Source organism: Thalassophryne amazonica, chromosome 16, assembly GCF_902500255.1.
Source record: "Thalassophryne amazonica chromosome 16, fThaAma1.1, whole genome shotgun sequence".
NCBI lineage: Eukaryota > Metazoa > Chordata > Actinopteri > Batrachoidiformes > Batrachoididae > Thalassophryne > Thalassophryne amazonica.
Window position 1 is genome coordinate 89,241,180 of NC_047118.1, and position 14,639 is coordinate 89,255,818.

Below are 14,639 nucleotides of genomic sequence, written 5' to 3' on the forward strand. Positions count from 1 at the left end.
AAAGTTTATCAGTATGAACATTAAATATCTTGTCTTTGTGGTGTTTTCAATTGAATATAGGCTGAAGAGGATTTGAAAATCATTGTATTCTGTTTTATTTACATTTTACACAACATCCCAACTTTATTGGAAATGAGGTTGTAGCTCTGTATCCCATTTTTGAAATTTACTACTGTATCTGCCGTGCCCAAACAGGGTGTATTCCAAATTTGAGCTTTATATCTGTGATAATGCCTTTTAAAAATGAATAAAAGCTCAAACTGCGTTCGCGAGTGAAAAATAGGATTGTGGGAACCCTTATTAAAAAAAATATACCTAAAAAAAAAACTACTTGGAATTAAGCAGAAATATTTAGCATGTGTTCAGACATACATATTCCACTGTTAAAGGAGATTTTATTAATGAAAGACGTGCGGACGGGTCCGCGCGACGGGACGCAGCCGGCGCGGTGGCACAGGAAAAACACCTCCGTGTTGATAACCATTTGTAAAAACCAGGCGGCTTTTGATGGCTTTCAGCTGAGTGAGTATCTGAGAAATTGTTTAACAGCTGGACTTGTTACAACTTGTCCTTAAGGCTTCCAACGGAGGTGTTTTTCCTGTGGCGGCGCACGGCGCCGGCTGCGTCCCAACGCGTGGACCCGTCCGCACTTTCATTACAAAATCTCCTTTAACAGTGGAATGTCCGGATAAACTGCTGATCCCAACCTCTTCTGAAAGTTCTCTGTTCTCTCACGACATCCTGGGTCAACAGAGGCTTAAATTTGGAAACTTTCAGCTCGAAACAGGCTGACAGCGGCGGCTCAGGGCACATTGCGACGTCCCACTCCATGGGCAGTCCTTAAAGCGACAGCAACAGTCCATAATCTCTCATCAGCCATTAAAATTTTCACAGAAAACCAGCTAAATTTCTCGAATGGTGTCCACTTCGATGTGCCTCACAGTCTTTGAAAAAATTTTGATCAAGCAAAGCGTCAGTCTCTCAGGAAGTTCTCAGACAAAGAGATTCTGGCGAGAGGGGTGGACCACTCCTCACTCAAAGCCAGCCCACAGGCGAATGACGTAATCGACAGGCGTGAAAAAACTCTTGCATGCCCACGAGGGTTCAAGCTTGTCTGACGTAATCGCATGTGATTCAAATCCATGTCGTTTTTGAAAAAAATAAAAAGGCACTATACTTTTCTAACAGACCTCGTATGTAGGTACTTGGGGGGAAAAAAAAATCATCAGAATCCGAGTCGGTGACTTGGGAGGCACCAGATGATTTCACACGGAATGAGCCATTAGTAAGCATGGTGATGCCTAAAAAGCAAAAAATACTGCAACACACGGGACAGACAACACACTATAGAGACATTTTTCTCCAAAAAAAACATAAATGAAGTGAAAAGGAAGTAGAGACAAAAGGAGAGCAAGGACAGAGAGGAGGTGGAGCGAGAGAGAGGGATGGTGTTTGCCTCAAAATAAAGGCAAACACCAATCTGGTGGGGAGCCAGCATGGCTGAAGAACACCAAATACAGTCCAAGCTATAGTCTATACCAGACCCCCTATGGTAAGTTCAAATTTGCTGATCTCAGTGCTACTTTCTTCAATAGCACTGTTGTTTTTGTTAATTGCTATAATGCGTCAGATTGAGTGCAGTAATGAATCATGCTGTTTTCATAATGTGTTATTTTTGCAAAGGTCTTAAGCCACAATTTTTCTCCATTTTTTTTTCAATCATATATCTGAATGTGATGTTTTCTTGCATTTCTTAGCACTTAGCAATTTAATTTTTTTTTCGATGCCTCTGGGCCTGGGGGGAAAAAAAATAAATAAATAAAAAATTGTAGGCGAAACACTGCATCAACATGGAGCCAGCATCCGCCTTAAAGGCGTTGAGACAAGGTGTTGGTTTGCTGGAATGATGAGTGTTGATGCCTCTGTAGACAGGCTGATGGTCATGAGAGCAGAGGAGACTCCTGTTAAAACACTGCCTGGTCCACTCTCAGGGCCATCACTGTCTCGGCTCGCAGAACAGTCTGGCATTTACATCATTTTGTGCACTACGCTGATCTGGATGACATTCAGAGCAGATATGAAACATCTTTTGTGGACATTGTTTATTCAAATACAAGTGAATCCTCAAGGCAGCCACAAGTTGGCTGTGGTCAGAATTCATAAACTGGACACTTCTATAAAACCCAGAGTTCTGTAGAAGTCTCCATCTCCTGAGAAGCACTACAAGTATCAGAATACCATGTCCAGCAATGTGGTTCCGGATGCTGTAACCAGGACATCAGGCACAAAACGTATGCCAAATCAACATGCAATTTCTACACCGGATGATTTGTGATGATTGTGATCAATACAGAGCAGTAACCTGTATTATTTATAGAAAATAAAACCAACATGACTTTAATCATAGCAGCCAGCATGCCGAAATCTGCATTTCAGACAGGAGTCTCACCTGTTCTCTCCCCTTTGCTTTCTTTAGGTAGTCCTCCACAGCATCTACCGCTTGCTGAAAACGCTTTCCTTTATTTATCTTGATCATCTCCTCTTTGTGAGGGTGGTAAGGCTTCAGTTGTTCTACTTTGATCCACGCACTAGCAGGGCACAGGAACACAGAAAAACGTCATGATTTGAAAATAAACATGCAAACAGTCATGTCACTGTATGGGGCACACTCACTGATCTTCAGTTCCAAAGAATTTCACAAAATGGCATTTTTTGCCCCTCGGCTTCTTCAGGTCCTTAGGGGGGCTCACTATCTGAAATCGAATGTCATTTCTTGTCAAATAACTGAAAACATGTCAGGCATAAGAAAAACTTACATCTGTAAGAATTCCTCGTTCCTTCTACAAACTAGCATGAGAGTTGTGTTTTGTGATTATTGTCTCCTCACCTTTCCTGGCCATGGTGGGTAACGCCCAAGCTTTCCCCTGGAAGAAGAGCAACATGTCTTGTCAGAAAATGCCCAAATGCACATATATCTGATATTTTCTGGTTCAGATGGGAAACAAGCTTGACAAGATATTGAATTTCCCGAAACACTGAATATTTGCTGCAGTGATTTCCTGTGTTTATGCAGGTCACGTCAAGGAATACGGACGATTATTTTGCACTGCATCAACCAACACTGCTCCCCTCACAGCCGGTAACCACACAGGCAGACTGCTCCGTCACCATTTATATGTCACAGCCAGGTGACACACAAGCGTCTTTGGCCTTGTCCACTTGCTAGGGTCTTCAACTCTAAAGACACCTGCACGCCGGTGTCGCAGACCAAACGGTCCCCCCTAAAAATTGGTCCGCTTACCTCCACTGCACATGCGTCATTTCAGAGCTCAGCAGCTCATCCGAGACAGACTCTCTTCACCCAAAGCGATCAAATGGATTAATGAGCTTATTAACCCATCAGATGACAAGGTAAAACCTCTTAAATCATGCATGAGCACATCACTCCCATCCTCCGTTCACTTCACTGGCTTTCCATTTCTGCCCAGATCACATACAAAATTTCACTGCTAACTTTTCAATGTTTATACGGTACCGCCCCATCATATCTCACAGAACTATCCCTCACTGTCCTACACATTCTCTTTGCTCCTTACCTTCTTCTCACTCCTAGGACTCAATCCCATACCTTAGGAGACCATGCCTTCCTCTGTGCAGCCTCTCAACTGTGTAATGCCCTGCCTGCTCATCTGAGGGCTTCACAGACTGTGGAAACTTAAAAAGGGCCTTAAAACTTTTCCTTTTACCCAATGATTTAACTGATTTTTACCAGAGGCCAACATATGGCCACTGGGTATTGTGAAGACCTGGGGTCCTTCCGGCTGTCTGCCTGTGTTCAGCATGAGTCCAGTTCTATTACTGCCACAGTCTTCAAATTCACAGGAAACATTCTTGGGACACAGACCTTGACAGTTCAAAGATGGCTAACCTTGAGATCTTTAAAATGTCATATTCTGTACCTAATTTTATGGCATGATCTTGTCGACATTAGCGTGTGAGTGTGTGACATCGCTTTCTCGTTTCGCTAGGTGCTAACTTCACTTCATTTTTTGGCTAGATATAACACCTCTCTCATATATTATGAGAAAGCTAGTGAGAAATAAACACTTCTAAACCTGAAAATGATGGTTTTGGAACCTAATAACGCCTCTAAACTGTTTTACAATACAATATGTGGATGTTAATATGCACACTAACCCCCGCTAACTCAAAGCTAACTGATAGACTGTACTCCTCTGTGCTTCACAATCATTAAAATGTGTCTCATTAATTCCTGTAAATGCACAGAGGGTGACCTACTAATATTCCTTGATTTGTACAACTTCCACTCTTGTCAAAAGCTCATATATGCGCACACGCAAAGCCTCCTGCAGATGCTGTTAAAATGTAAATATTGTTTTTGATTGACTGATTAATAGAGCAGCTTTACTGAACATGTACAAACTGTATATAAGACAATAGGATCTTAATAATTAAACAACTGCAAATTATAAAGAACACAAGGCTCATATGCCCAAGGGTACTATTTTATTGTATTGCGTTATATTTAAATTTTTACTTCACCTATTGCTTTAATGATTGCTTTCATAATCTGCCTACTTTTGTTTGTTTTGAATCCATTTTGTCCTTTCAATTACTGCAGCACTTTGAGATTTATTGTAAATGTAAAGTGCATTATAAATTAAATTTATTATTAAATCATTCTAAAGTCAGTTTTAAGCAGAAACAAGGCGATATTTGGTGACGCTTTGAAATGATGGACACGCAGTGAAAGTGTCGGCAAGCAGCCCGTATAGCTGCGGCGCTCTGATCACTTCACCCGTCTTTTATGATGAAATAATGCTGAATTTATGTGGAAATGATTGTTGTACAAAACTTCAGATATCTGTTGCTGAGCCAGATTGTGACTGGAGGCCGTTTGAAGCAGAAACGAGGTGATAATCCAGTCCCAGTTTGTGACTTTAATTCGCACAAAAGTGACTCACAATTGATATTTTAATGGCTCAGAGGGTTTAAAAAGCAGATTTGTTGCTTCTGAAAGGCAGTGAAGCAAAGAACAAAAGCAGCGGGTCGGAACAGTGCTCCATTGCTTCAAAACGATGCACGTTTTCAGTTGTAGTTGAGGCAGAGTCCGGTGGTAGAGATGTTGAATCAGGCTGCTCATGCTCTGTAACATCCACAGGCAGACTTGAATGCTGAGAGGAGGACGGCTGCGGACCGCTCTTCTTGCATGTGATTAACCTCTGGGTACCGAAACTTGGCACATAAAAACGAAGCATGTTTCAATACTTGGTACTACCAAAACATTTCAGTCGGTGCCACAAAAGAACCAAAGTTCAGTACCCAGCCCTAAACTCGGCCAATGACGCATGCGCAGTGAAGGCAGGGCGGACCGATTTTTAAGAGGACCATTTGGTCAGCGACACCAGACCACAATCTGGGCAATGAGCCACATTAAAGTTAAATTTATGGTCGCAACGCGAGTCTTTACAAATGTGGGTTCATGTGCACTGACTCCACCATGAACTGTTATCACTCAAGTAATGTGTTTACAGTAACACCAAGCATTATTTGACTTGTTTACATTTTCAAGGCTTGATAAAACAGTTGCATGTTTTTTCCTTCTTGTCTGCAGCTGTTACAGTATTTATTCCTATGTTTATAACAGATTTAACTTCTTGTTATAATCGTTCAGACGAGCTGCGCTCTGATGCGATCCGCTGACGACACCACTCGCCCTGTTCACTGCTTGTTTATGCCAATCAAGTTGAAGTCCTGCAGTTGCTGCAGAGGCTGTATTGTTGGTGTGAATAGTGATGCCGAAAGGCCCAAGTGCACTTAATTTATGACCGCAATGCAGATGCCGTGCATGTGTGACACGTGCGCAATGCACTGTCAATACATCTGTAATACCTTCGTGATAATCACAATGCATCCGATCCGTTAGCTCAATACATGCGTTATACATCATGACTGTTTGTCATATATTCGCTGTACATTATTAATATATCCGTAATTCATACTGAGACATCTGTCATTTTTGGCCACTTTTGTTACGGACGACAACGAACGCCCAGCATTTGTATGCTCAATTCATGCGCAATTAATCCCCTCCCCAGTGGGACCGGACCTTTACCTAAATACTGCACAGACAATGTCACCACCACAGAATGGACACACGTTTCCTAACAACAAGCTGTTGGATAACCAAGGACATACATCTCCTGCTGAAAGCCTACAATACTGCTTACCGGTCTGGTGACATCCAACAGTATGGACAGGGCGAACCTGAATGGTGCAGCAGATAACTGAAGCAATCATGCAAATGGTAATACAAGTGGCCATTCGTTTTTTTCAAATGAGTAATGTGTAAGGAGTATTTGTGCCAACTTTGGTGCTTGTATCACCATTTGCATTATTTTGCTCTAAATATTCTCTTAGCTGCTGCACTAGAAGAAGGCCATCAGAGATACTACAGTAGCCTACAGGCGGAGGATCGAGGGCCACTTTGGTAACCCTGTCCCCCACCGGCCACGGCAGGAGATACAGGACATGATCAGGCAGAACACCTCCAGCAGACTGACGAGCAGCAGCTCTTTGGTGGCAAAGCAGCACAAACAGTCCTTCAGCTGCCTTGAGATAGAAATAGAGTCAACCACTGACCCAGCTTCAGCCACCAATGGCCAGGCACTCATCATCCAGTCTGCTGATGTGACAATAACACAAGCAAAGCAACTGTCCCAGATAGTGTTCCAGGCCAGAGCCTCAGAGACTGTGCTGTAGAGTTGGGTGAGGTGTTTACCAACATCTTTGACTAGGGATGCGGCTGAGCCAATCAAATATCGGTATCAGGTTAAAACGGGAGAGGTGACCGATATCATTGGTACTTGCACCCCCTGGTGGTGTGAAGCTGAATAGCCATGGCAGTACAGACAAGTCTCTACACACACACAAAAAAAAAAATAAATAAATAGCTGCACGCATTTACAGATCCAACACAGCAGGAGAGTAGTAAACGTCACCTGTAAGAACACAGCCAATTCTTGCAGTCGGACATCTGGGAACTTCCTAGCCGGAAGTCAGCTGTCATCTTAGTTTGGGGGAACTGAGCGACTTCGACAACATTGACAGCAGTACGAAAATGTCCAAAAGTTGGTGTGTTCCAGGTTGCACAGCCAACCAAGAGTTATCCTGAACGGCTAGATAGAACTGCAGCTCAATATAATACCATCTGAGAAATGGCCGCTGTAAACACTGATGGGAGTATCAACAAAAAGAAACGATGGCGTCCCAAGTCTGGTCCTGCTATCTGTGTTCTGCCCATTTCAAATCGTAAGGACTTTGTGTTAAAATTTATGATTTATGAATTGAGGTTGTCCTCAGGATCCATTAACATTTTTCAACAGTTTGAAAATTCTGATAAAGCGCCAGCTACAGAAACGAAGCTGGATGACGGTTAAACATGTCTCTGAAAATCAACGCAAGTCCAGATTTCTTGTTTTGGCTTCGGTGTCCATAGCTTAACTAATACAATTATTAATATATATATATATATATATATATATATATATATATATATATATATATATATATATATATATATAAGAATACTCACGAGGACTCTTGATGAAGTATGTATAGACGTCTTTGTAATCCATCTCTGGCCAGTGTTTAGGATCGTCTAACTAGGCGTCTGCAATAAACTTATACGGGTATTTTCAGATTCCTGCCAACTCCAGCTTCTTTCTGTTTCGATCCTGTGCCTCAGATGGCAAATTCTCTTCGTACTGATACATCATCATCAAACAAACAAACAAACAAACAAACTTGGAAGTAGAGAAACGACAAACTTTGCGGACGTGCTCCCCTTTCCCCCCAAACAAAGATGGCGCCTAGAAATTGCGTCACGTGTGACATCACGCCGACTGCGAAAATACACACAGATTTTGTTACACATTTGTGGATCTGGTTACATGCACACAAATCGAAATACATATTTGCAAATACTTTTACTACAATAATGGCCCCAAACACATGACGCAACTAAAGCCATCACCGCCCCGCGGAGGGAGTGGTAAGATGGCCGCTCCGCAGCCTTCACACAACAGAGCAGAGAGAAACTAGTTTAATGTGTCAAAGTCGGTCTCAGAGTCGTCACCTGCTCGATGATCACATAACTTAACCCACCTGCTCAACCAGGTGAAGTGAGCAGTTTGAGCGGCCAGTAAGGAGAACAGCGCGCACTTTTAAGTCGACATTAAACTTGTCAATCAGACACTCAGCTGCTAACAGCTCACACGGAAGCTAACAAAGCTCGACCCAACATCAACACTAAGTAAACTCCAACTAACCCAAATAGAAAGTTAACACAAAGCGCACACTCTGTTGCAGCGAGCACAAAGTTAACGTCGACTTTGAAGCTTTGATCAGTCCGCTAGCTAGCTGCTAACGGGGCTAAGTGCGCTCGAATTTGATGTTTGAGTGAGCAAGACACAAAACCCAGCTCTCCGTGAGAACTACAATTAAAAAAAAAAAAAAAGCACGCTGCTTTACGCACGCTTTAGGCAAAGTTAAAAAGATTATCTTACCAAACAAGATCCCCAATCCGCAGATGCACCGTCGCCATTTTACAGCTGGAATAAAACGGAGAGCGGCCACGCCCCTTGTCACGTGTGTGTGTGTGTGGGGGGGGGGGACGCACTTTTTCTTCTTCTTCTGCCGAGTGTATTTGCGGTTTGCAAACAGACACAGTGCATTACCGCCACCAGCTGTTTGGGTGTGGAGCATTAATGGAGTCTGACGTTTGCTATATTTCATTTAATTGAATTCAATGTAATTTAGCCTTTATTTATTTATCCTATCTTAATAAGGACATGGAGATATAAGGGAGGGGAGGAAGAAAAAGGAGGATTGCAGGGTATTATATTCTCTTGAATAACTCTGTTCCCTTTAAAGATATGTTTGGCACTGCAGTAACACGAGCTCCACCGTCTCAAACACCGAGCGGCTTCATGTTTTCCAGAGTCTTATTTAAACCAGTGTGACCTGTACGTAGTCGTGTGATCACTTCTTCTTCCCTGCGTCTCCATCTTCCCATCTCCCTGACACAACCTGTCCCTGAGTTTAATGTAAAATCCACCCTTTGATTCCCTGTTCCATTGCTTTTGTTGTGCTTTGTTCATTTCTGTCTTATTGTTTGACTTCAGATATATTAAGTGGAATGCTGATCTATGTTTCCAATTTCAGAGCTGCTTTTACCAGCTGATCTACTCCTTCATGACACTCAGTTCCAGAATTCAGTACTTTAATGTTTCTCATAATCCCCCTGGCGGCTCCCTGCACTTCCCAGAATGCACAGCAGCGCTAGCAGAGTTCTCACAGAGCATGTAAACAATGGCTAGTGAGGATGTGGATCCAGCGAGTCCACAGACGCTTATGATGATGACATGTTCACCCAAATTGAGAGGGTTATCTAGAGGAGGTGTAAAATGGCAAATGGACTGCATTCATATAGGCCTGGCGTGCCCAACCAGCCCGCGATCGACCGATCGATGCGCCCAGAGACTTTTTAACATGTGCATCACACTTGAGCTGCTGGCCGATTTTGACCAACTGTGTGGGCTTCCACAGATGGCTGTTGGAACGTTTTGGAACTGAAATCCAACACTTTTCGGATGTGCACCAATTCATAAGTCCAACGGCACTCTGGGTGATTCCGGCTATGTGTGTCAGAGGTATAAGTCTAATAGTATTTGTTGGGTAGGAAATAGTCATGCTAAGAAACTAGGCTTGTCTCAGTTAACACATAGTTGTGTAGTACCATTGTCTGTCTTCCCTCTTGGTATTTTCCAATGCCCCAAGTAGACTTTGAGATGGAGAAACTGTCAAAGGACAGTAATAAGTATGGTGGGCGGGATGGTCTAGTTCAGCGGTACCTTAATATGAAATACGTATACAGATCTTCTTTGTCTTTCAGCCGTTACCATTAGGGGGCGCCACAGCAGATCAATCGTTTCCATCTCACCCTGTCCTCTGTATCTTCCTCTGTCACACCAAACACCTGCATGTCCTCCCTCAGCACATCCATAAACCTCCTCTTTGTCCTCCCTCTTCTCCTCCTGCCTGGTGGCTCCATCCTCAACATCCTTCTCCCTATATACCCTGGGTCCCTCCTCTGCACATGTCCAAACATCTCAATTTCGCCTCTCTGATTTTGTCTCCAAACCGTCCCACCTGAGCTGTCCCTCTGATATGTTCATTCCTAATCTTGTCCATTCTTGTCACTCCCAAAGACAATCTCAACTCTTCAGCTCCGCCTCTTCCTGCTCTGCCTCCTGTCTTTTTGTTAGTGCCACCGTCTCTAAGAGGTACAACATAGCTGGTCTCACTACTGTCTTGTAAACTTTCCCCTTCACTCTTGCTGATATTCTTCGGTCACAAATCACTCCTGCCACCTTTCTCCACCCACTCCACCCTGCCTGCACTCTCTTCTTCACCTCTCTACCACACTCTCCATTACTTTGAACAGTTGACCCCAAATATTTAAACTCATCTACTTTCACCACTTCTACTCCTTGTAACTGCACTATTCCACTGGGCTCCCTCCCATTCACACACATGGACTCAGTCTTGCTTCTACTGACTTTCATTCCCCTTCTCTCCAAAGCATATCTCCACCTCTCCAGACTAGACTCAACTTGCTCTCTACTCTCACTACAGATCACAATGTCATCTGCAAACATCATAGTCCATGGGGACTCCTGTCTGATCTCATCCGTCAACCTGTCCATCACCATTGCGAACAAGAAAGGACTCCGAGCTGGGCCTTGGTGTAATCCCACCTCCACCTTGAATGAGTCTGTCATTCCTACTGCGCATCTCACCACTGTCACACTATTCTTGTACATGTCATGCACTACCCTAACATACTTCTCTGCCACTCCAGACTTCCTCATACAATACCACAGCTCTTCTCTTGGCACCCTGTCATAAGCTTTCTCTCAGTCCACAAACACACAATGTAACTCTTTCTGGCCTCTGTACTTCTCCAACAGTATTCTCAGAGCAAACATTGCATCTGTAGTGCTCTTTCTCGGCATGAAACCATACTGCTGCTCACAGATCTTCACCTGTTTTCTAAGCCTAGCTTCTACTACTCTTTCCCATAACTTCATGCTGTGGCTGATTACCTTTATGCCGCTGTAGTTACTGCAACTCTGCACATCACCCTTGTTCTTGAAAATAGAAACCAGTACACTTCGTCTCCACTCCTCAGGCATCCTCTCACTTTCCAAGATTTTATTAAACAATCTGGTTAGAAACTCTACTGCCATCTCTCTTAGACATTTCCATGCCTCCACTGGAATGTCATCTGGACCAACTGCCTTTCCACTCTTCATCCTCTTCATAGCAGCCCTCACTTCTTCCTTACTAATGTCTTGTACTTCCTGACTTACTCTCACCACATCATCCAGCCTTTTCTCTCGCTCATTTTCTTTATTCATCAGCTCTTCAAAATATTCCCTCCACCTTCTCAGCACACACTCCTCACTTGTCAGCACATTACCATGTGCATCTTTTACCACCCTAACCTGCTGCACATCCTTTCCAGCTCTGTCCATTGGTCTGGCCAAACGGTACAAGTCCTTTTCTCCTTCCTTACTATTCAACTTCTTGTACAGCTCGCAATATACCATTTCCTTCACTTTTGCCACTTCTCTTTTCGCCTTACGTCGCATCTCCTTGTACTCCTGTCTTCTTTCTTCATCTCTCTAACTATCCCAAAACTTTTTCACCAGCCTCTTTCTCCTTATGCTTTCCTGGACCTCTTCATTCCACCACCAAGTCTCCTTGTCTTCCTTCCACTGTCCAGATGTCATACCCAGTACTGTCGTAGCTGTCTCCCTCACCACATCTGCAGTACTTTTCCAGTTGTCCAAAATTGCCTCCCCTCCAACCAGTGCTTCTCTCACCTTCTCACTAAATTTCACACAACAGTCTTCCTCCTTCAGCTTCCACCATCTAATCTTTTGTTGAGCTCTCACTCTCTTCTTCTTCTTTACCTCTAAAGTCATCCTACAACCATCCTATGCTGTCTAATGACACTCTCTCCTGCCACTATCTTACAGTCTCTGATTTCTTTTAGCTTGCATCTCCTATAAAGAATGTAGTCCACCTATGTGCACCTTCTTCCACTCTTATGTCACCCTGTGCTCCTCCCTTTTCTTAAAGTAGGTATTCACCACAGCCATTTCCATCCTGTTTGCAAAATCAACTACCATCTGTCCTTCCCCATTCCTATCCTTGATACCATATCCAGCGCCTTGGGGCAATTGTTTGTTGTGATTTGGCGCTATATAAAAAAAATTGATTGATTGATTGATATCTACCCATTACTTCCTCATCACCTCTGTTCCCTTCACCAACATGCCCATTGAAGTCTGCTCCTATCACCACTCTTTCATGCTTGGGCACACTCTCCACCACCTCATCTAACACACTCCAGAAATCTTCTTTCTCCTTCATCTCACAACCTACTTGTGGGACATATGCACTGATGATATTCATCAGTGCATATGTCTCAGTGTCTCAGTGCCTCAGTGTCTCAGTGCCTCAGACAGTGGACTCATCTCTGTGCTTGTCCTGTTAGACCTCAGTGCTGCCTTTGATACTGTTGACCATAAAATTTTATTACAGCGATTAGAGCATGCCATAGGTATTTAAGGCACTGCGCTGTGGTGGTTTGAATCATATTTATCTAATACATTACAATTTGTTCATGTAAATGGGGAGTCTTCTTCACAGACTAAGGTTAATTATGGAGTTCCACAAGGTTCTGTGCTAGGACCAATTTTATTCACTTTATACACAGTGGTGGGCACACTTCCGATAATCAGATAACAGATAATTATCGAAGATAATGTTTTCATTATCTGATTATCTTTTTAGATAACTTTAAAAACCATCATCGGACTAATTATCTTCCGATGAATTGCCGACCGATAACTTTTAGACCGATAACGTAATAAACCAAGCTGAACAGTGAAAAACATTTTTAAAACTTAAAAGCAGTTGAGACCTACCTGTTTAAAGTTTCCTAGTAGGTATATTGTTCTACTCTCTGCAAACAGAAGAGAGCTGTTTTCAGAAAAAAACTACTCTATCCTCTGTAGGCAAAGGAGAACTGGTAACCCAAAAAAAAAAAAAAATTCCTTTAACACCATACTGATATACCCGCAATATCACCCAAGTCATCCAGAGGCATACATTTTTAACTTATGGTTAAAATTTTAACCTACTCATTTTGGACAAGTTATTTAAAATTACTGTCATGTCTGAAGTTTTATTAAGTGAAAATATCAGATATATGTTTTCGTTTTAAAGTAATGTGCTAATTTTTAAGGTTTTGTGAACACATGCTGTGCCCGGCAGCAATGCATTATGGATAGCATAGGGCAATCTTAGACGTTCACGACAGGACAAATGCATTTCAGACACTCTGTTCAGGCTCCACCGACAACAGCATTCAATCAATCAATCAATTTTATTTATATAGCGCCAAATCACAACAAACAGTTGCCCCAAGGCGCTTTATATTGTAAGGCAAGGCCATACAATAATTACAGAAAAACCCCAATGGTCAAAACAACCCCCTGTGAGCAAGCACTTGGCAACAGTGGGAAGGAAAAACTCCCTTTTAACAGGAAGAAACCTCCAGCAGAACCAGGCTCAGGGAAGGGCAGTCTTCTGCTGGGACTGGTTGGGGCTGAGGGAGAGAACCAGGAAAAAGACATGCTGTGGAGGGGAGCAGAGATCAACCACTAATGATTAAATGCAGAGTGGTGCATACAGAGCAAAAAGAGAAAGAAACACTCAGTGCATCATGGGAACCCCCCAGCAGTCTAAGTCTATAGCAGCATAACTAAGGGATGGTTCAGGGTCAAGATAAAATGGGACATGATTATTTAAAACCTTATAAGTAAGAAGAAGAATTTTAAATTCTATTCTAGAATTAACAGGAAGCCAATGAAGAGAGGCCAATATGGGCAAGATATGCTCTCTCCTTCTAGTCCCTGTCAGTACTCTAGCTGCAGCATTTTGAATTAACTGAAGGCTTTTTAGGGAACTTTTACGTCAACCTGATAATAATGAATTACAATAGTCCAGCCTAGAGGAAATAAATGCAAGAATTAGTTTTTCAGCATCACTCTGAGACAAGACCTTTCTAATTTTAGAGATATTGCGTAAATGCAAAAAAGCAGTCCTACATATTTGTTTAATATGCGCATTGAATGACATATCCTGATCAAAAATGACTCCAAGATTTCTCACAGTATTACTAGAGGTCAGGGTAATGCCATCCAGAGTAAGGATCTGGTTAGACACCATGTTTCTAAGATTTGTGGGTCCAAATACAATAACTTCAATTTTATCTGAGTTTAAAAGCAGGAAATTAGAGGTCATCCATGTCTTTATGTCTGTAAGACAATCCTGCAGTTTAGCTAATTGGTGTGTGTTCTCTGGCTTCATGGATAGATAAAGCTGGGTATCATCTGCGTAACAATGAAAATTTAAGCAATACCGTCTAATAATACTGCCTAAGGGAAGCATGTATAAAGTGAATAAAATTGGTCCTAGCA

The 14,639-nt window shown here is 42.6% G+C and overlaps 1 protein-coding gene across 2 annotated transcripts in view; it reads right to left on the reverse strand.

Moving 5' to 3' along the window:
* The window catches only part of LOC117527666 (putative oxidoreductase GLYR1), a 111,385-nt gene extending 102,712 nt beyond the window's left edge, over nucleotides 1–8,673 (reverse strand). For both annotated transcript variants that reach the window (XM_034190105.1, XM_034190106.1), the window contains exons 1-4: nucleotides 8,589–8,673; nucleotides 2,888–2,924; nucleotides 2,674–2,753; nucleotides 2,450–2,588 (exon numbers count right to left, since the gene is read on the reverse strand). In XM_034190105.1, coding sequence (XP_034045996.1) covers nucleotides 2,450–2,588; nucleotides 2,674–2,753; nucleotides 2,888–2,924; nucleotides 8,589–8,626 — 294 coding nt within the window. In that variant the 5' untranslated portion in view covers nucleotides 8,627–8,673. The remainder of the gene's footprint in view (nucleotides 1–2,449; nucleotides 2,589–2,673; nucleotides 2,754–2,887; nucleotides 2,925–8,588) is intronic.
* Between the last annotated feature and the right edge of the window lie 5,966 nt (nucleotides 8,674–14,639).